Genomic DNA, 21,326 nt, shown 5'->3' on the forward strand with positions numbered 1-21,326 from the left:
AATATTTTAGAATAAATAGACCTTACTTAACTTGCTCTTGTGCTCTGTAGGACTGCAACATCAGTACACTTGATGTCATGGTCTCCTGATGGTGAATATTTCGCAACAGCTGGGAAGGTAAGGACAAAAAAGAATAATTGAATTTTTGCAGTATTTTTTATTTGTTTGACAAAAGTAAGTAATATAAATAGTCCCGGACCATGCAATCTATGGTAGTCTTAGCAAAGGTAAATTATGATCTTGTGTAATGCTGTATTTTTTGTGTAATTCCATGGATTTTAGCAACAAGAAATTGGATTTATCTATGTACTCTTACTGAATACAGGCTTGTACGTTTATATGTGTAATATACATATGTATGATTTTTTTAATGTAGTATACTTAGATGAATTTTCAGATATACATAAACATTTGTTTCTACTTCTGTTGAAAACAATGAGATTGTTATGATAGAACACATACACATTTAAACTGGTATAATATGCACATGTCTGGATAAATTCAAGAAGGTTTTTATTTAGTGAATTCTGGGTTCAGTTATCAATTTTATTTCAGTTTGCAGTACTTTTTGTTAAATCACTATTCAAGCTAAGTTTTCAAGTAATAATTCTCTTTAATGTCACCCTCTCATTTGAATGATTCCTTTTGGTTTACAATTCTCAATAGGTAAGCACTTTTTGCTTGCACCTACTGTTAGTTGAACAGTAAGATGAATTTCAGTTCTGAGCCAAGTTTTCATGAACAATACCAGAACAGCAGTTGCTTATTGCTTGTGATTTTCTTTTTGTTACGTTTTTAATTATAGCTATCCCTGGCTTTTTATTGCTTTACCTAGGATGACTGCCTCTTGAAGGTTTGGTATCCTATGACTGGTTGGAAGTCGTCTCTCCTGCCCCAAGAGAATGAAGAAAAGAAAAAATGCTCAGAGGATGTGCAGTTTTCCTTTGTTTATTTGGCCCATCCCCGAGCAGTGACAGGATTTTCCTGGCGGAACATCAGCAAGTACATGCCCAGGTTTGAAAGCTGCCTTTTTTCAAAAAGCAAGCAAGCCTTTGATCAGATGTTTTTTTAACATTCTGCTTAATGTTTTGCCATCAAGTGCATGAGACTTCTCTTCTTATACTTTCAAGAAACAAAGCATACCAACATCTTCCCATAAACTTCTGTATCACCAGGTTTAATAATAGTCATGTTAACCTTCAGTTATGGGAGAAGCAGAAATTTGGATAAAACAGTAACTACTAAATTCTTGTACACTCCACTAATTTCTGCTGTGTCTATGTAGCTGAGTTACCCAGGCAGTAATTTTGCTGTCTCTGCCATCAGGGGGTTGGTCTGTAATGTGTTACTCACATCATGCCTCGATGGCATCTGCCGGCTGTGGGCAGAGACGCTGCTACCCGAAGATACTCTCCTGGGGGAGCAGATCTGTGAAACCACCACTTCCAGCATCAGCAGCACTATCTCTCAGCCTGGAAAGCAAAAGGACACTATACAGCATGCCCTAGAGGTACATGTAAATACTTAATTTTTGAAATTTTTATTTCACTATTCTTAAAGCTTTAAACATTTAAGGATAAAAACCTCTAAGAATGTATATTATGTAATCTCTATATACATAAGAGAATAACCTGAATTATTCTATATCAGGTTTTGAAGTCTATTACTAAACACTGAAAACGTCAGAGACTCCAACTCTGCATTCAAGCATCATGTTTTTAAAACTCAGTTTGCTTTTTCTGTAGTTAACTAACAGTGATGGAAGAGACAATATTCACTGTAGAATGGTAATGATGGTTTCATTCTGATTGGGTCAGAAAGTCTGCAATTATAAAGACAATGAAAAGAGTAAATAAACTCTTTTAAATTCTAGTTACTTCATTAGATAATTTTGTTTCAGTGACAGTCTTATATTCTTAGCGAGTCTATTAAGTTTACAGTAAGAGAATACCTGTCTGTAGAAGTGGCTGCTCCTGTTGCTTAACAAACACCTTTTTCCCATGAGAAAGTGTATACCAAAGATCATCTACAGCCATAAATACCTGTGTGAGAATGTTTCAATTAAGCTGTGTGGGATGCGTGAGAGTGTCCGAGATAAAAGAGAAACATCTGTTCTGCCATTTAGTTTTGTGATTGGTCAGTCTCCTAATCACTGGCTGTGTAGTTGATCCTTCTTGTACACAGAAGAAACATATAAATACTCAAGTGTGTTTAATAAAGGCAATCCTGCTAGATGACAAAGTGGTGGTCTGTTATACTCAATTGCTACACTATCAATATAAAAACAAGGAAAGATAAGAAAACAAAAAAACCTACCCCAACACTCATTTGTAGACTATTACAGTCAGACCAACTTTTTACTTCTTAAATATCATGACCGTAATTACACTTCGGGCTGTTAAATCAATTGCTCTTTACATGCTCTCAGAAATTTTCAGTCATATAAAAATAATGAATTATAAAATTATATCACAAAAGTACTGCATTTAAGTTGTTTTAATCCTGTTCATGAATGTTGTGCAAAAGCCTGTGTATTTTTGTGGTGTTGTTGAGTAGATAATAAAAGAGCTTTTAGAAGACTGTTAGAAGAGCTTTACTTTTAGGTAGATCAGATGTACATAAGTGTCAGTAACCTGTGTTGAAATATGTTTAAAATAATCGTTTTGAAATTAGTCTTCATTTCTTTGGTAGAAAGAAGCTATGGGCTTTATGTAAGTGCAACTTTTTATCTTACAGTGCTTTTGGTATTTATTAGTTTATTCTTTATAACTACAACAGACAATTCATCATTTGAAAAATATGAGAAAAGGACAAAGGAGATCTTCAGTTCTCGTTACCCACACAGATGTACTGCCAGATCAGCAGGGCACTCATGAAGTTCAGCGTCACATTTCCCATCAAGCAAATGCACTTGGTCACTTCCACATAGCAGCAAGCATCAACCCTAATACAGGTGAAACACAAACACTTATTAGACTGCAAGAATGTATTTGCACAACATGAAAAAAATAAAGGAAGCTGAGCTTTGTCTAATTAAATAGATGGAACTTGTCTGTTATTTGGCATAGCCTTTTTTAAGACAAATGAAGTTGAATTTATTCTTAATACCTTCAGCACCTTTATGAGCAAATTAAATTAATCTTTGCAGATGAAAGGCAAAAGAAGCATAAATTTCCAGTCTGGTTGGTGTTTGATTCTTGGGTTTGGGGGCTATGGTATATGACAAATAGAGTAATTGCATCCTACAGAATGTAGTGATTGAAAAGAGCTGTGTCAGAGTATTTTGGTGGGAAACCAGCTGCTTTTTATAGAATAATACAGAATATTTTTAAAGAAGGAAAAGATTAAAGAGCAGTGAAATGCTTTACCTAAAATCCATACACGAAAGTCAACACTGCAACATATGAAACTGAGCAGTTAAAACCACTAAATACCATTTACCATTCACATAAGAATAAATTTTCAGGTAAATTGATTGATCTTAAAATATCTTTACTGTTTTCATTACAATTGGATGTAAAATCTTGATCTTTACCTTTTTTAATCTTGCAGGCACAAATTATGTTATACTTAAAATAAGTGAAATGTGTGTGTGTGTGTACATACATATATGAATAAAAAGATGAGTGATTAATATATAGCTTTATATACTTTTATATAGTTTAATACATAGGTTTTTTATTTGTTTCAAAATGTCCATAGATATTCCTTCGGTGTTGGCTGGAACTGCTTTTAATATCGATGAAGGAAGTGGAGGCTTCGTTGTCCACTGGCTGAATAATAAAGAATTTCATTTTACATCCTCTATTGAAGTATTCATGCAGCAACTAAGACAAATTTCGGAACAACAACTAGAACAAGATTTTGATATTGAAGCTGAAGAGGAAGAAGAAACAGAAGAAAAAGAAAAAGGTTTACATATGAAGTTAGATCATGGTTAGTTCTGATCAGCTAGTGCTACTAGCAGATTAAAAAATACTGTGTTTTGAATGGAAACTGATAGGGAAATCTTTGCATAAAATGGCACATTTCTGTTACAGATTTGTCTATAGACAGAGAATCAGAGACAGGGACTGGTACAGGCTCTTCAGAACATGAAGATGGAGAAAGAGAGGGAAGCCCCAAAACATCTCTGCTAGCGGGCCCACGCCTGCCTCTGCCGACAGTTTTGTTGGATCGGAAAATCGACTTGCTCCTAACGGAATGGAACAGGAATCCAGATATGCTTTTTACTATCCATCCTGTTGATGGTACCTTTCTAGTGTGGCATGTGAAGTATTTAGATGAATACACTCCAGGCATCTTTAGACAAGTTCAGGTATGGTATATGTGAAAGTTTTTATTATTTTTGATGTTAACAAACATTGTCCTTTGCTTTAGAGCTGAACATCAGTAGGAATTTCAAGTACTTCCTATAAAACAGCTAGCATTTATTCAGGCTGAAGCTGAGTTCATATATTCTAATTGTTTTTTTCTTTTTTGTTTTAGGTTTCATTTTCTTCTAGGATTCCTGTTGCATTTCCATCTGGAGATGCTAGCTCCCTTAGCAAGAATATTATGATGTATGCCTGCCCTGTCTTTGTAAAAGACAGCAGCAGTGCTGCACAGCAGAAAACAATGGACTTTCCAGATAATACTGTAGCAAATAAAGGACCAAGCTTTGCCCAGGACAGTGTAAATGTGAATATAATTTCTCCTGTGGTAATGATGATTTCCAAACATATAGATGGCTCTCTAAACCAGTGGGCAGTTACTTTTGCTGATAAATCAGCTTTCACTACTGTGCTAACTGTATCCCATAAGTTCAGGTACTGTGGACACCGCTTTCACCTCAATGATCTGGCCTGCCATTCTGTTTTACCACTGCTGCTGACGTCTTCTCATCACAATGCTCTGTTAACTCCTGAGTCTGACACTTCCTGGGACTCCGACAGGATAAACAGGATGATGGATCCTATTAAACATAAGAGAGGTTCTTCTAAGCAGCAACTTAAAAATGCAGCAACCCGTACATTCCATGACCCAAATGCAATCTATAGTGAGCTGATTCTGTGGCGAGTAGACCCCATAGGACCTTTATCCTACACTGGAGGAGTGTCTGAGCTGGCTCGAATTAACTCTCTTCACACCTCTGCTTTCTCTAACGTAGCCTGGCTTCCAACACTAATTCCCAGCTATTGCCTTGGTGAGTATACTTGGCGTGTTTCCATACAGAGTTAACACTGTGAGTTGTAGAATAAATTTGTTAAAATAAATTACTGTTTTATTTAGTGTGTATTTATATTAACTTTTCAAAAATTTCCTTTTACTATGCAAATTAAGCATTTTTACTTTGTTTGTGGCTAAGCTACTGCAAATCACTTGCAGTGGTCTGAGTGTGTCTGCAGTCCCTGTGGATCAGCTGCCACTCAGGAACTCCTTTGTGTGAGTAAGCACTCCTTGCTCCCACAGAGAACAAGATGCTGCCTTTCCCAGCACTTCAGGCAGCTTCCTTGAGTGTTCTCTGCATTGATGTAGTTTGCAAATGCAGGTGTGCTGATGGCTTAGGGTGCTGGCCACGTGCAACTGCAGGGGCAGTGGCTTGAACAGAGCTAGTATTTGGACCACCTTAACATCAGAACTATAGGGGAAGATTTCCAGCCAAAATTGGCATTATCAAGTTCCTTTAACATTCTGGCTAAAAACTGCTTAGGAGGTCCTGAAACAGTACTGAAATTCTTCAGACCACCAGAAGCTTACAGAATCCTGGTTGGAACCCAAGATATTTATAAATAAATAGACTACATTAACTTTACAGAACTGTAAAGAACACTTTTTCAGAGGTCAAACTGTACAACATCTGATGTGTGATGCCCTTGGCCAATTCTTCAGTTTTTGTTTTTAATTTTAGGGCTTTCCATTGCAATTAAGAAAATTACTTCTACAAATGTTACCCTATCCAGCCACACAGATACTTATTTTCAAATTACCACAAAGATGCTGTTGTAGTAGTTGTCATCTTTGTATACAGTACTAAAAGCCATTTGTACTGTGGGTTTAACATTAAATTTTATACTAATGCAAAGTTATAAATACATAATATATTTGATTTAAAATAAAACAAATTCATTTTCTCAGCTTACATAGTAACATTCTGGGCTGTCTGTATCCCACAAAGTGTTCTAAATACAAATAATGAGCTGCATTCTTGTAGTTTGGAGGAAAATATATATCAGTGTGTTAAGCCTATTATATATACTGTTGAGAAGCAAAAAAAGACACAGTTTTTTATATTTTATTCAGAACTGTAGACAGATCTATTTCTCCCTCCACTTTTATATCTGCACTTTCAACTGCAGGGCAGAAGGGAATATTCATAGAGATTAATTTTATGCAAAGAGCCTAGAGTCAATAAACAAGGAGGAAAGCTATAGCTGAATAGTTTCCCCTTGGACTTGTACACTGAATTGTCTGTGACAGCCTTGGGAATCTGGAGTTGGCTCTTCCAAGAAATGTCCTGTAGGTGACAGTGAATCAAACGTCACCAGTGTAAAGAACGGCAGCATTCCCTCAAGTGTACTACAGACTGGGCCTTATGTGAGTAGCGTTTGTAAACATACATGAGTTCAGCTTAGATTATTGAACCTTTTTCAGGAGTTCTGGGTACATTCATGAACAGAAGGGGAATTATTTCAAAGTTCAAATGATATGGTGTTAATGCACACATTTGCTTAGGTTTTTTGCTTCAATGCTTTATGAAAATTCTGTTTGAAGCATGTTCACATACTGAGGATTGTAATAGACTGCCTGATGCCATTGGCTGCCATGTTTTTCTTAATGAATTTTTTTGTGTCTTCTATTAGGTACCTATTGCAACTCTGCTAGTGCTTGCTTTGTTGCATCAGATGGCAAAAACCTGAGGCTCTATCAAGCTGTTGTAGATGCACGAAAACTTCTGGATGAATTATCAGACCCTGAATCATCTGTAAGTTTTATGTAGCAGTGGTTTGGTTTGAAACTATTAAGATACAACTAACATAACTCACCTTTTCTCCCTTCCAGTGGTTTATCTTCCTTTAGTTCTGTATGATTTTTGTGCCATTCCCTGTATAGATTTTATGCATTATATCTTGCATAGTTGCATGTATTGCAGCTGTCCTTAAGCAATAGCAGAAAAAATGCAGCTATTACTACTAAAAGTGTCTGCAATGAACCAAAATTTCCCAAATAAGTTTCCCCAAACTGTGGCAGGTAGGAAAAGGAAAAATAGGATTTCTTAGTTTGTCCTCTCAGAAAAAGGGAGTCAAGAGCAAGAGGGAAGATGAAAACAGAAAAGCAAGGCTGAGGTGTATCTACCTAAGTTACCTCTATATACGAGGAAGGGCAGCGATGGTGGGATATAAGGGAATCAGCTAAGGGTCATATTAGCTTTCTTTTTTTCCAATAACTAATTTTTTCATTCTTTTTATCTTTAATTTCTGTGACTTTAGGAAAAGTAAAGCCTGACCTTGTACTGTTATTGTATAAAGAAACATATCTTTAATTTTTTCCCATACTTCTCTTATTTTATAAACCATCCTGCAAGACAGGGCCTGTCAGTATTCAGATCAGTCTGAAGAATCTGTTCTAGGAGCAGTGACTATGAACATTCCAGCAAAAATCAGTAGAGCTTTCAGTATATATAAGCTGTAGTGAAGGTGTTTTCTACATGTTGTGACAAAACCTGAAGCTTGAAAAAGAAGCGAAACTATATTGTTTCTCTTTGCACAGACACATTATGTGTGTTATGCAAGGATAAATCTTTAAATTAGCAATATTTAGCTTCCATAAAAACTGGTGTTTCATCCCCATGAAGAGCTACTGACTCACAACAGTGCACATGCTTTGATAAATTCATTATTCATGAGTGTCAAAGTGACAACTGCAAGAACTCTGTTATGGTCTGTGCCAACAAGAAAAAATTGAAGCATCAGTTTATCATAAGCAACTGCAATTTTCTTCTGCTTGAAGGAAAAATATACTAATTCTACTCATTTTTCTCTGTTTCAGAAACTTATCGGGGAGGTGTTTAATATTGTGAGCCAGCAATCTACTGCTCGACCAGGATGTATCATTGAGCTCGATGCAATAACTAACAAAGTAAATAAATGGTTGACTCTTTAAGGGTATCACATAAGGGCGTTCAATAACTTTATTTGTTAATTAGCCTAATCTGTTGAAAAGACATAAAAGAGATGACATTTTTCTGTGGTGACAAAGACTGCCTTGAATCTTTCTAAATATTGAGATGCCTTAAGTGTTTTGCTAAGCCAACTTTTTGTTACATGCTAAGAGCTCAAAGTTCATTTTTAGAGTAAAGCTATATTTTCTTAGCATTATTGAAGAAAAAAAAAACTTTACTAAAGAATGGTTTCCCTGGTATCATAATTTAAAGGAAATAATTACAATCCCCTCAAACCCAAACAAACAAAAATAAATTTTAAATAAGTTTTAAAAGCCCAAACCTAAAAACTAGATCTAACTATCCAAAATGTAAGAATGATAGCCAGGTATGACTTCAAGCTTTTTGTGTTTGCATTGTAAAATAAATGTATTAATTAACACAGCTATATTTCTCAATAAATGAGCAGGTAGGATAATCGAACCTTCTTCTTACTCAGTTATTTTGATGATACATGCTCCAGTGCTGTTTTCTGTTAGCAGCCTGTAAAAACAGTAAGTTTTACCAATTTTAATTAGAAAACTGTAGAGTTTTGACATTTATAAATAAGTATTTCTCTACTGTCAATAAATTTCTGTGTCTTTTATATATCAATAACATATAATCTTCAAATTTAAGTTCAGATTTACAGAACATTTTCCTATAATTTTTATAAATGAGTGCAAGAAATACCATCTTGTTTCTCTGGAAAAAAAAAAGGTGTTTTGCAGCATAACTTTGCCATCACTGTATTTTAGGGATGTATTTTTCCTTACCAGCAGGGAAGGATTTCATCATGAGCAGCCTTCTCTGTAGCAAGGTAGAGTTACTGCAAAGAGATACGTTGCTGTCAGGAAAGACAGATGTTAAGATATCGGAGAGAAGGAAAATCTGCAATTTGTTCCCTTTTTCAGATTTTCCAAGCAATTCACTGCAGACATGTCCTCCCACTGAAGTGGAATAAAAGTCTGAGACTTTTTGCCACTGTTATTTATTCAACACCAACGAAATAAAAATGAATCAGATTCTAATTCATCTGTCAATAACTGCAGCAGAAGTGTTATTACAGAATTTGTCTATCCTGGCAGCCCATGGTGAAATTATTTCAATATACAAATTATGAGTTCTAGAACATGCTGTTCATAATATGAAAGGAAAATATTTGGGTTTTCTGATAATAATTCTAAACTTTATAAAAGAAAGTCTTCCTCATTGGTAGCTAGAATGCACAGAGGAAATAATTAATTGCATTAATACTAAATTTTGCTGTACTGTTCTGGAAGCATAACAATTGCTCAATGTTTCAGTGTGGCTCAAACACACAATTGCTTCATGTCTTCCAAGAAGACTTCATTTTGGGATACAAGCCACATAAGGAGGATGCGGAAGGGAAGGAAACTGAGATATTTTTCCAGCCATCACAAGGTATAGCATAAACTATAACTAATATTAATTAAATTGGTACCAAAAAATGTTATTCAGGAATACTAAAATCTGGCTGGCATGTGGTAATTTACTTTTAAATGATAATATGTAAAATTTAGTGAAATGGCTGTTATTTATTTCTCATATGAATTGTTGCTAAATGGTGTTAAATAAAAACTTTCTAATTGCTTAGAGTGAAACAGCTTATATGACAAAGTACATCTTTCAAAGTGTTCATGTTGAACAGAACAGAAGCTCATTTTCTGCATCAATAGGTATTTGCAGGATACCTATTTGTAGGATGATGTCAATATATCTGGCTTTCAAGTTAAGGCAATGGAAAGTCAGTGGAAAGTTTGGTAGTAGACTTAAAACTTCAAAAGAAAAAGAAAGAAAGGTAGAAAAGAAGAAAAAAGAAAGGTAGAAAAGTCTTTATAAATTGGCAAAATAGTTCAAACTGCATGGAAAGGCAAATATCTAATAAATTAGATTTGCGATTAATATTCAGATTGTAAGTCAGTATCTATTTTTTAATTCTTCTGTTGTCATGAGCAATCAAAATGTCAATTAAAGCATGCTACTAATGATACTGTTTCAATATTTTTTTTATAATCTAATAATTTATTTCAAAGATGAAAATGGGGTTTTTATTGTCAGTAGTTTTTAGAGAATCTTTTGCTATGGAAATATTATTTAGGTTAAATATAAATTTCATCACCCTAGAGCAATATCTAAGTGTATATAGTATATATATGATATCTAAATTACAGGGTATCGTCCACCACCTTTCTCAGAGAAGTTCTACCTGGTAGTAATTGAAAAAGATAATAGTGGCTGTTCTGTTCTTCAAATGTGGCATCTTCATCTCAAATCTGTACAAGCCTGTTTAGGTGAGTGAGTGATTGTAATTTTGTTAGATGTTTATATCATATTACTTAAGATAAAATAAACTTTGATGGTTTATTATAAAACAAATTGTATCACCTTTGCCCAGCAGAAGCCTAAAAATCAAGAATCTTCTGAATAATATATCAATGTAATAGAAGCAGTAAAGTTCATTACAAATATTGATTGCATTCTGTACTACTAACAATATAAAAATGTGTTGATGGGATGACTAATGTACTTAAGCAGTGGCTTCTTTATTTCAAACTATCAGTATTTCAGAATGTTATGGATGTCTTAAATGAATAGTCACAGCATGCAATAATACTGACACAGCATGCACACATCACAGAATTATTTTGTGTGCAACTTGAGCTCTTGTAAAAAGAAATAAATTTGATTATCAGATATTCATGCTTTGTCCTTACAAACAATATTTAACACTGCTGGCATTTTTTTTATCTAGCAAAACCAACTGAAGCATCTTCAGCAGATAATAAGCTTTGTGTACCTGAGCAGAAGACTGTGGATTCTTCTCCAGATGTATCACCTGGCATAAGTCCCATACCACGATCTTCATCAATTGCTAACCTTCAGACTGCTAGTAAACTCATTTTGAGCTCCAGACTTGTGTATAGCCAACCCCTGGATCTTCCTGTGGGTGTGGAAGTAGTAAGAGCAACTCCTTCAGCAGGTAACTTTAACAATTTTTGCTATACAGTTGGTCCACTGATTTATCTCCTAGTTTATAGAATTGTATCTCCCCAGCCTATAAGATTCTGATTTACTGATACAGAAAACACAAAGGACTGTAAAGGTGCTTTCAAATCATCATGCTCATGTTATGTTACTAGTTGGATATGTAACTTTTAGTGTTAATCTGTTAATGAACAGTTTATACCCAACTGCTCATTTGCTAGAATTCCTGTGTTTGATATATAGTGTGTTTTTTACCTGATGCACTTACACCTTCTTCTCTTTGTCTTTGTAATCCTCTCATTGTTCTAAGAGCCCTTCGCTGAATTAGTTCAGTTCCAGTTTATCTTCTTCGAGTAGTAACCAGAAATGCAGATGATAGGAAATGTTCAAGCTGCAAGACTGCTACCAGCTCTGATATTATTTGCCCTTATCCAAATCCAAATTAAAAAAATCATTCCAAGCTATAAAGTTCTCTAGCAGTAGGTAGACAGTGTTACATCTGCGTTAATCATATAGGCATTCTACTGTCTATTACTAAAAGTAATAATGTTTGTTCTGACTCCAGGTCACTTGAGTTCCTCATCAATATACCCTGTCTGCCTCGCACCTTATCTGATAGTAACGTCCTGTTCGGACAACAGGGTGCGGTTCTGGAGATGCACTGTAGAGACTGACCTGAACAGCAAAACTGAGGAGAAGGAGACATACCACTGGAGAAAATGGCCTTTAATGAATGATGAAGGGGAAGACAACAGCAGTACAGTGAGCATAGTAGGAAGGCCAGTTGCTGTTAGCTGTTCTTACACAGGACGTCTTGCAGTAGCATATAAACAACCCATACAGCATAATGGGTTTGTTTCCAAAGAATTTTCCATGCATGTTTGTATACTTGAATGTGAGTCTACTGGAGGATCAGAGTGGGTTTTGGAACAGACAATTCATCTGGATGATTTAGTTAAGGTTGGAAGTGTACTTGACTCAAGGGTCAGCGTGGATAGTAATTTATTTGTTTACAGTAAGTCAGATGCGTTTTTGAATAAAGACAAATACCTGGTGCCTAGTATCAAGCATTTGGTGCATTTGGACTGGGTTTCAAAAGAAGATGGTTCACATATACTGACAGTTGGAGTGGGTGCCAACATCTTCATGTATGGAAGGCTTTCAGGGATTGTAACAGATCAAACCAGCAGCAAAGAGGGAGTAGCTGTCATCACCCTGCCACTAGGAGGGAGCATAAAACAAGGAGTGAAGTCAAAGTGGGTGTTGCTGAGGTCCATTGATTTGGTTTCATCTGTGGATGGCACTCCTTCCCTGCCTGTGTCTCTGTCCTGGGTGAGAGATGGAATACTGGTGGTGGGGATGGACTGTGAAATGCACGTTTATGCCCAGTGGAAGCATGCGGTCAAGTTTGGTAATGGAGAAAGCGATGTTTTTACTTCTGAAGACTCAACAACGCAAGATCCACTCAAAACAAGCGCAGTAGTGAAGAAGACCAGTGTAATTGATGGGGCAGGTATTGTGGATGATGTTTTTGGCACTCCAACTGTAATTCAGGACGGGGGCCTCTTTGAAGCTGCTCATGTTCTTTCACCTACTCTACCCCAGTATCATCCGACCCAGTTATTAGAACTGATGGACCTGGGTAAAGTTCGCCGAGCCAAAGCCATTCTGTCGCATTTAGTTAAATGCATTGCAGGAGAAGTTGCAATAGTCAAAGACACAGAAGCTGGAGAAGGCACTGGTCCTAAACGCCATCTTTCTCGCACCATCAGTGTGAGTGGCAGTACTGCCAAGGATACCATTACTGCTGGGAAAGATGGTACCCGAGACTACACAGAGATAGACTCAATTCCCCCACTGCCACTGTATGCACTGCTTGCTGCAGATCAGGATGCCACCTATGTTGCCGAAGAAACTTCTAAAATACCTCAGGGTTCTGAAGACCATGCAAAGAGAAAAACAGAGGATCAGTACTCAGATCTGTTCCAGATTCAACCTGTTACGACTGAAGACTTTATAGATTTTGAGCCTGAAAAGAGGGAGAGTAAATCCAAAGTTATTAATCTGTCACAGTATGGGCCAACTTACTTTGGCCGAGAACACGCCAGTGTCCTTTCAAGCCACCTGATGCACTCAAGTTTGCCAGGCCTCACTCGACTGGAGCAGATGTTCCTTGTAGCTTTGGCAGACACTGTGGCCACGACAAGCACTGAACTAGATGAGAACAGAGATAAGAATTACTCAGGTTAGTAACTGACATATTATTGAATTGACATTCTTGTTCTTCTCAGCAAAGGTAAACTTAGTCCTTGGGTATTTTGGGATAACAAAGCTGAAAGCTAACATCATTTATTGAGGTTAGATACAGCAGGAAAGAAAAACAGATGGTAAGTATCTACTTGTAGCTCATACATAATAAATAACTTGTAGTTCAGGTTCTCAGCAGCCTTAGAAACATACATTCCTCACACACTGTTATGATAACTTGTATCTATGTCTGCTGTGGTCAGCTGCATGTTTAAAAGTGTGTTTTCTACGGCACAGGAAGAGATACCTTAGATGAATGTGGCCTCCGGTACCTTCTGGCCATGCGCCTGCACACCTGCCTGCTGACATCCCTGCCTCCCCTCTACCGTGTCCAGCTGCTCCACCAAGGTAACCCTCACAGGATCTGCTTACCTTTGATTTATAAGGTCCTATTTCTATTATCTGCATATTAATTTTCTATTTCATTAAGGCCATTATCTTGCAAAGGCTTGGTGTAGGCTTCCCTATATGCACTGTAAATAGCAAAAAAAGTATAGCTGTAGAGTAGAAGATTCTGGTCTATCCAGTTTGAGGCATGAATAAATTGCCCAACCAGATAAAACACAGATTGTATATGTAATTCATTGTTTCTGCTAGGAGAATTAAGACATTTCCTTACATGAGCATGGGTTTATCTTAAAGAATATTTTATTATTTTCATCACAGCAGGGTTTTTTTCTCAATCTGAGTAAATAACAAAACAAAAAGTTATTTCACAATAAAAGAATAATTACAAAAATAGAATAATAACAAAAGTTATTTCACAATAAAAGAAAAGAAGTTACCACCTAAAGAACAGAGAGAAGGGTTCCTGGCCCAAAATGAGTCTGCTTCTGTGATAACAGAATATTTTTCCTTTGGTCCTTCAAAATATAATTCTTGTATGAATAGGGTACTGGAAAATTATGAAAGAAGTACAGAGGAGAGCAAGCAAAAAGATACTTCAGCTGTTCATTTAACAGCTCTACTTCCTTTTGAGGGAATCAGTGTTTCTCAGATATACCCAGCTCTTGGGTTGGAGTCCCCACTTTGCATCCCTGAAATAATCCATTAACTTATTAGGAGCTCTTAGTCTTCTGAACTGTATTGGTTTATGTTATTGTTTAGGCCTGTCAACTTGCCATTTTGCATGGGCTTTCCATTCTGAGGCTGAGGAGGAGTTGATCAATATGATTCCTGCTATCCAGAAGGGAGACCCACAGTGGTCTGAGCTAAGAGCTATGGGCATTGGTTGGTGGGTCAGGAATATCAACACTCTCCGAAGGTGCATTGAGAAGGTACTTTTTACTGGTTACAGATTCTAGCTCCATACTGTTAGATGTGCCTACTATACTAAATTTCCAAGCCACCTAATGTAAAAATACATTTTTAAATGTTACAGTTTATTCAAAGAATCCAGGAGCAAAACAATTGTCCTAGTACTCCAAATCCAATCATCAATTACATAAGAGTCCTATATAAAACCCAAACAGTGTTCATTCAAGAAATACTGTTATTAGCTTAAGTATTTTTAAGTAATGGATTGCCAGAGGAATTTCACCTAATAGTAGGAGTTACTGTAACAATTCTAAAGAAAATATTTTTATTTGCACATTGCTAATGTCCCACTTTGCTTGAGAGGGGTTGCTATCTGCAATAGCACTGAATTTCTGACTCTTAAAAACATTTACAGTCTAGAGCTTTGTTATATAGGAATAAAACATTCTTACTGAAATTGCTTTGCTGCACTGTAGGGATAATACAGTCTCACCTACCTCCTCTGTGACAAAGAACACAGGTTATTTAGCTGAAAGCAGCTTTTGTATTTTCGTCAATAATAGTAGGCTTTGTTCACTACAGGTTGCAAAAGCTTCATTCCAGAGGAACAATGATGCCTTAGATGCTGCACTTTTTTACCTTGCTATGAAGAAAAAGGCAGTGGTGTGGGGTCTGTTTAGGTGAGTTTTGCTGACTTGAAGTTTGATTAAATCTTAATTGAACCAGGAATGCAAAGCAGAACTCATTCAAGAGTAGAGTTTAATTTCAAGTAATGTTCAAGTGACAGTATGCTAAGGTACATAATAAATAGCTTTATACATTGCATTTCTTTATACAGGTCCCAGCACGACGAAAAGATGACTGCCTTTTTCAGCCACAACTTCAATGAAGACCGATGGCGTAAAGCTGCTTTAAAAAATGCTTTTGCTTTGTTGGGAAAACAACGTTTTGAGCAGTCAGCTGCATTTTTCTTGCTAGCAGGTTCACTAAAAGATGCTATAGAGGTATCTGCTTTTGAGAAATTAAGTTTCAGTTTCTAATTTGACCTATGTTTCTGCATCCTTACAAGCTGTCCTCTGATGAAATTTTCACAATTTGTGGCAGCAGAAATGGGATGGTATGTCCACACAGGACTCCCTTTTGCCCTGCAGACATACCATTTATCTCCACAGTACTGTGAAAAGCAACTGGGAAGCTGATTTGAAGGCCAGAATAATTGTTCAGATACACCATTCTTCAGTGGAAGTACTCTTGGGAGTACTTGGAGCTGTGACCCTTCTGGCAAAACTTTGTTTGAACTGCACAGTTAAGTTGTAGCACTCTGTTCAGCCTCGAGCTATTCTGCATGACCTCTTGGTACAACATTAAGTAAAAAAATAGAAGTCAAGAGTTCTCTTGTGAAGCAGTTCTGGGATCCCTTTTTAGTGGAACTGTGATGCTGCTTGCCACAAGAGAGGAGGGAGTTGTAAGAAGGATCATAAGCTAAGCAGTATCTCTCAGGAGAGGATGGGATTTAGAGAACCTTTAGAATATCTGCCTATTTGTTTACAGTATGTTTGTCTTCACTTGAGAATGTATCTTCCTCAGAGATGTAATTCTACACAGGATGGTGTGAAAAATATCTTACCAGTGATGCAATAGCATGAAAGTTGGAGGGTGCAATTATTCTCTTAGATAGAATAAAAATAGACATCCTTATCTTCTGACATATTAATTTTTTAATGCTATGTACTGCTATGCATATTAAAATCCCTGAAATGGAGAAAAGTACACCTCTTTCCAAACAGAAGAAAATGTTACTTGGATATATATCACCACATTTTTGACCTGAAGATTAATTTATACTTCAAAGAACAGATAAGAGGAGGAAAAAAATATCTGTTCTGTAAACATTATTGCTATCTACTTTATTTTATAGAACTCCCCTTATAAAACAACCTTTTCCCCACTGCTTATCATAGGTGTGCCTTGAGAAAATGGAAGACATCCAGTTGGCCATGGTCATTGCTCGTTTGTATGAATCAGAGTTTGAAACCTCTGTCACATACACCTCCATTCTCTATGAAAAGATTTTGGGTTGCCAGAAGGATGGAACTGGATTCAGCTGCACTAAGTTGCATTCTGATCCATTTCTGAGAAGCATTGCATACTGGATAATGAAAGATTACACACGAGCACTGGATACGTTATTGGAACAAACACCCAAAGATGATGATGAAAACCCAGGTAAGAGAAAAAATATTAATCTAATAGGGCAAACTTATTAAGAAAAAGAAGAGAGGGTCTTCAGCCCTCTAGCACCAAACTTAGTTCCTGCTGTCAGCTAAGCTCAGGAGAGCTGTCTTTGTTTGGCACTTCCATACAATGCATTTCTAGAAATGAATGCTGGTTGGTCTTTTGTCCAGTGGACTTAAATTCTTATTCTTCTAGGAATTAGCAGTATTGTAGCAGGATTTCCTATCCCATCTGTTCAAGATTAATGTTAAGTGACAGGTGGCCACATAGGTTTCATATTTCCTATAGGAATTCCCTTGGGGAAATCTCTACCTGGATGGTCATCTCAGCTGCCTTATAGCTTAGCTGAGTGCAATGTAACTGCAAGGCAAATGATAGGATTTGTATCTTTCTACTCTTTCAGCTTATACCTTTATTCTTATTGTGGGGAATAAGTAATTATTTCATTTTATTTTGATAGCTAGACCCAAAAATGTCTTTTGTTTGTGTATTTTGATAAATCTCTAATGCAGGAAATAACTGTAAAACAGAATAATACCATCTAAAAGGCATTTTCAATGGATGTTATATCTGTTTAATTCCTCAGTTATCGTCAAATCCTGCAATCCTGTGGTGTTCAGTTTCTACAACTATCTTCGGACCCACCCTTTGCTCATCCGAAGATACTTCAGCTCACCAGAAGGAACTCTCGCCACCTTAGGTCTAAAAACTGAGAAAAGCTTTGTTGATAAAATTAATCTTATAGAAAGAAAATTGTTCTTCACTACTGCAAATGCTCATTTTAAAGTAGGCTGCCCTGTATTAGCCCTTGAAGTCCTTTCCAAAATTCCAAAAATAAGAAAAAAGTCACCTGTAGCTGAAGAAAAAGATTCATCTAGTCCTTCAATCCAGACTGACGTTTCAGATTCCAAAGCCCTACAGGATGGTGCTGGAAGTGGTGATATAGACTGGTCAAAACCCATTTCAACTTCCTTTGCTTTGGAGAGCACTGTTGAATCTTCAGCACAATTTGACTGGAGTCAACCAGCAGTAAAATTTGATGATGAGCCCCTTACTCTTGACTGGGGTGAAGACAAAAATGGATCAGATGAAGAAGACAAGGATGTTGGGATAATGATGAAAAAGTCTGATTCTAAGAGTGAAGATGAGAGGACGTCAGACACTAGCATGGTTCAAACACCACATGGCGAGGTTTCTGAGGCAGGTGACACTGAGGTTGATGTTATTGCTGAGCAACTAAAATTCAGAGCCTGTTTGAAAATCCTTATGACTGAACTGAGGACTTTGGCTACAGGTTATGAAGTGGATGGAGGAAAGCTCAGATTTCAGCTGTACAACTGGCTGGAAAAAGAGATTGCTGCTATGCATGAAATATGCAACCATGACACAGGGGACAAAGACTACTGTAAAACATATACCAAAGTAAATGGGGATCTGCTTGACCCCGAAGATATTATGGATAAGCCAGACATTGGCTCGTACGAACGGCACCAGATCGAGAGACGCAGGTTACAGGCAAAGCGAGAACACGCTGAGAGACGGAAGTGGTGGCTGCAGAAGAACCAAGCTCTTCTCAGAGTTTTTCTCAGTTATTGTAGCCTCCATGGGGCACAAGGTGGAGGTTTAGCATCTGTAAGGATGGAGCTGAAGTTCTTGCTGCAGGAGTCACAGCAGGTAAAGCAAATTCAAAATTCATTTCTACTGAAGAATGTGAACAGTTCTAGACTGTCAGTTGTGTCAAATGCATAAGTTTGTGCCTAGACAGATTTTGCTAATGTTCTGTAAGTCTAATGGTCATGATAATTTTAATGTTCTTGGAGAAAGAATTTGCTATTTATGTGTGCTGCTTTTCCCAATACGGATTATTTGGTTCTGAAGAATCTCTATGTGACACTGAGGATCAGGCTACTTATGATGATGGAATATAAATGTTGCTGTTTTATATTGTAGCTGCAGCGATGCATGTGTTACTATGACATAATTTTGGTCAAAACTTCTAGGTAGCTATATAATAAATTAAATTCACAGTTACTGAAATAAAATCTCATTCCTAGACCTTTGCAGATCATGCAAAGGAGCTACAAGGAATGGGGTGTTAGCTTCAAGGCTCAACAAATATAAAGTAAGGCAGGGTACTGTTCTCTTTACTCTGTTAAGGCATTTTCTACATTTCATACAAAGAAGTATTTTACAGCAAATGTTAACTACTACACTGAGCTACAGCAAATAATCTGATATTGGGCAAGTCTTTTCACATGGTCTAGTTCTAGATTTCTCCTATTTCAAATAGGGGCAACAGACAGCTGTTTTGGTGGTACTTGGCTTAGAATGTACATTAAAGAATTTTTTTAAGTTCTCTTGGTTTCCCCTTGAGAAACTCAGATGAGTACAAATCTGGCTTTGTTCCTAAACTCAGACCAGTGACTATTGTACCAACTTGTGCTACTGCAAGTACATTTTTTGTTAGTGTTTCTTAACAATCTCCACACTTCCTAATGAACTACATGAAAATACTCTTCCTGCATGAAATCAAAATGTGATCCAGCTAACATGGTTATCAGGTCTGAACCCTGTAATTATAGTAAATAATTTGGTTTTGGCGGTAAAATCTTGTCTGTACTGAGTAGACAGCAGTGGAAGAGGATAAATAATCTGGGAAATATATTTTTAAGATATAAAATTATCTCTATTTTTTTTTCAAAGCAATGATTTTAAATACAGTCTTTCCTTTTAAAACAGGAAACTACTGTAAAGCAACTTCAGTCTCCGCTTCCACTACCCACAACACTACCACTGCTTTCTGCAAGCATAGCATCCACAAAAACTGTGATAGCTAATCCTGTGCTGTACTTAAACAACCACATCCACGATATACTTTACACTATTGTGCAGATGAAATCACCACCACATCCTAATACTGAAGATGTCAAGGTAATGCATAGCTTTAATCTAAGGCCTAATGTTTGATGAAATGGAAAGATAGCAGGAAAAGACAGGAATGAGCACAGGGTGAGTTTAGGAAAGTTTGCTTTTTTAACAGTTGGACAGTACCATTTTCTTGACACTGTGGATTTCATTGAACTTTCCAAGAAATCCTTGCATTTCCTCTTTTTAAGAACTGGACTGTGTTTGTTGCATTGTGAGGCAGAACCAGTTATTTTGTTACTCCTGGAGACTAAAGGAATTTATAAGCACATAATTGAGGTAAGAAAAGAGATTTTAGACAAAAATATTATATCATGACTACACAAACTTTTTGTATTTTATGTATATTGAGTAGCTGTTGCTACATTGAACTGCAGTGTTATATAGTACAGCTTCCAGGAACCATTCCATCAAATCCATTGTCATATCAGGACATGCTTAATCACTACGTCAGTATGCTCATTTACTGTGGCTGTTCTGTATTAGAATCAAGTTAATTATCTTGACATAATGTTAGAAGGTGTTGACTGCCATCAAATTATCTTGAACAAATAGTTGTGATTTTCTAAGCACTGTACTGTAAACTTAAAGTAACATTCAGTCACTATTTCTTGCCATTGCTTTAAAACTAGGACAATCCTGCAGAACACATTTCCAATACCCTTTAGAAAGAAATGTATTTTACTCACATTTTATATAAAACATATAGCTCATTGCTTCTCTTTATTTTAGGTGTACACACTTCATTCTTTAGCAGCTTCACTTTCGGCATCCATTTATCAAGCACTATGTGACAGCCACAGCTACAGGTAAAGAGGGAAGTTTTCATACAGTCCTACATTTGCAGTATACTTTGTGCATCCTAAATGGAAATTCTTCCTGTATGTGACTTAAAAAGGGATTAAATGTTTTTTTATGGGTACTTTTACACATTAAACATTGCTAAATTTTATATGCCTGATCAATTCTACACAGATATAATAAAGCCAACCATTCAGGGTTTTTCAGTAAACAGTCGGAAAATATGATGTCACTCTCACTTGGAATACTCACTTTCTCATCAGAAAAAAATTTATTTGTATGTAGCAGTCAAACAGAAGCAAATCAGTTTACTGGGATGGTTTATCAAGGACTGCTTTTGAGTGATCGACGCAGACTGAGAACAGAAAGCATCGAAGAGCACGCAACTCCAAACTCATCTCCTGCTCAGTGGCCTGGTGAGACTAAAATAAGGTTACTTTTAGCTCCACTGGACCAGCTCCATGTGCCAGAATTATGTCATTGTCCTGTATGAGGGATGAAATAGTGAATAATCATTGAGAGATGTTTCTAACTCAATTCTCAAAATAATAAGAGCCTTTCACTTTTTAACATATCAAAACAAATAAAAATAAACTTTGTATTTGGCAAACGT

The 21,326-nt window shown here is 36.6% G+C and overlaps 1 protein-coding gene across 9 annotated transcripts in view; it reads left to right on the forward strand.

The window, feature by feature from the left end:
* DMXL2 (Dmx like 2) overlaps positions 1–21,326 on the forward strand; it is a 58,532-nt gene that overhangs the window by 11,973 nt on the left and 25,233 nt on the right. For all 9 annotated transcript variants that reach the window (XR_011003788.1, XR_011003787.1, XR_011003792.1 and 6 more), the window contains exons 6-27: positions 51–117; positions 836–1,014; positions 1,327–1,510; positions 2,779–2,953; positions 3,703–3,936; positions 4,041–4,318; positions 4,489–5,185; positions 6,843–6,964; positions 8,029–8,118; positions 9,487–9,604; positions 10,375–10,494; positions 10,956–11,183; positions 11,754–13,433; positions 13,733–13,843; positions 14,603–14,772; positions 15,335–15,432; positions 15,591–15,756; positions 16,714–16,978; positions 17,574–18,661; positions 19,727–19,918; positions 20,645–20,721; positions 20,999–21,129. Coding sequence is in view for 2 of the 9 variants with exons in the window: in XM_068203934.1 (XP_068060035.1) it covers positions 51–117; positions 836–1,014; positions 1,327–1,510; positions 2,779–2,953; positions 3,703–3,936; positions 4,041–4,318; positions 4,489–5,185; positions 6,843–6,964; positions 8,029–8,118; positions 9,487–9,604; positions 10,375–10,494; positions 10,956–11,183; positions 11,754–13,433; positions 13,733–13,843; positions 14,603–14,772; positions 15,335–15,432; positions 15,591–15,756; positions 16,714–16,978; positions 17,574–18,661; positions 19,727–19,918; positions 20,645–20,721; positions 20,999–21,129 (6,470 nt within the window). In the remaining 7 variants the exon portion in view is untranslated. The remainder of the gene's footprint in view (positions 1–50; positions 118–835; positions 1,015–1,326; positions 1,511–2,778; positions 2,954–3,702; positions 3,937–4,040; positions 4,319–4,488; positions 5,186–6,842; positions 6,965–8,028; positions 8,119–9,486; positions 9,605–10,374; positions 10,495–10,955; positions 11,184–11,753; positions 13,434–13,732; positions 13,844–14,602; positions 14,773–15,334; positions 15,433–15,590; positions 15,757–16,713; positions 16,979–17,573; positions 18,662–19,726; positions 19,919–20,644; positions 20,722–20,998; positions 21,130–21,326) is intronic.

This window comes from Anomalospiza imberbis, chromosome 13, assembly GCF_031753505.1.
Source record: "Anomalospiza imberbis isolate Cuckoo-Finch-1a 21T00152 chromosome 13, ASM3175350v1, whole genome shotgun sequence".
Classification (NCBI taxonomy): Eukaryota; Metazoa; Chordata; class Aves; order Passeriformes; family Viduidae; genus Anomalospiza; species Anomalospiza imberbis.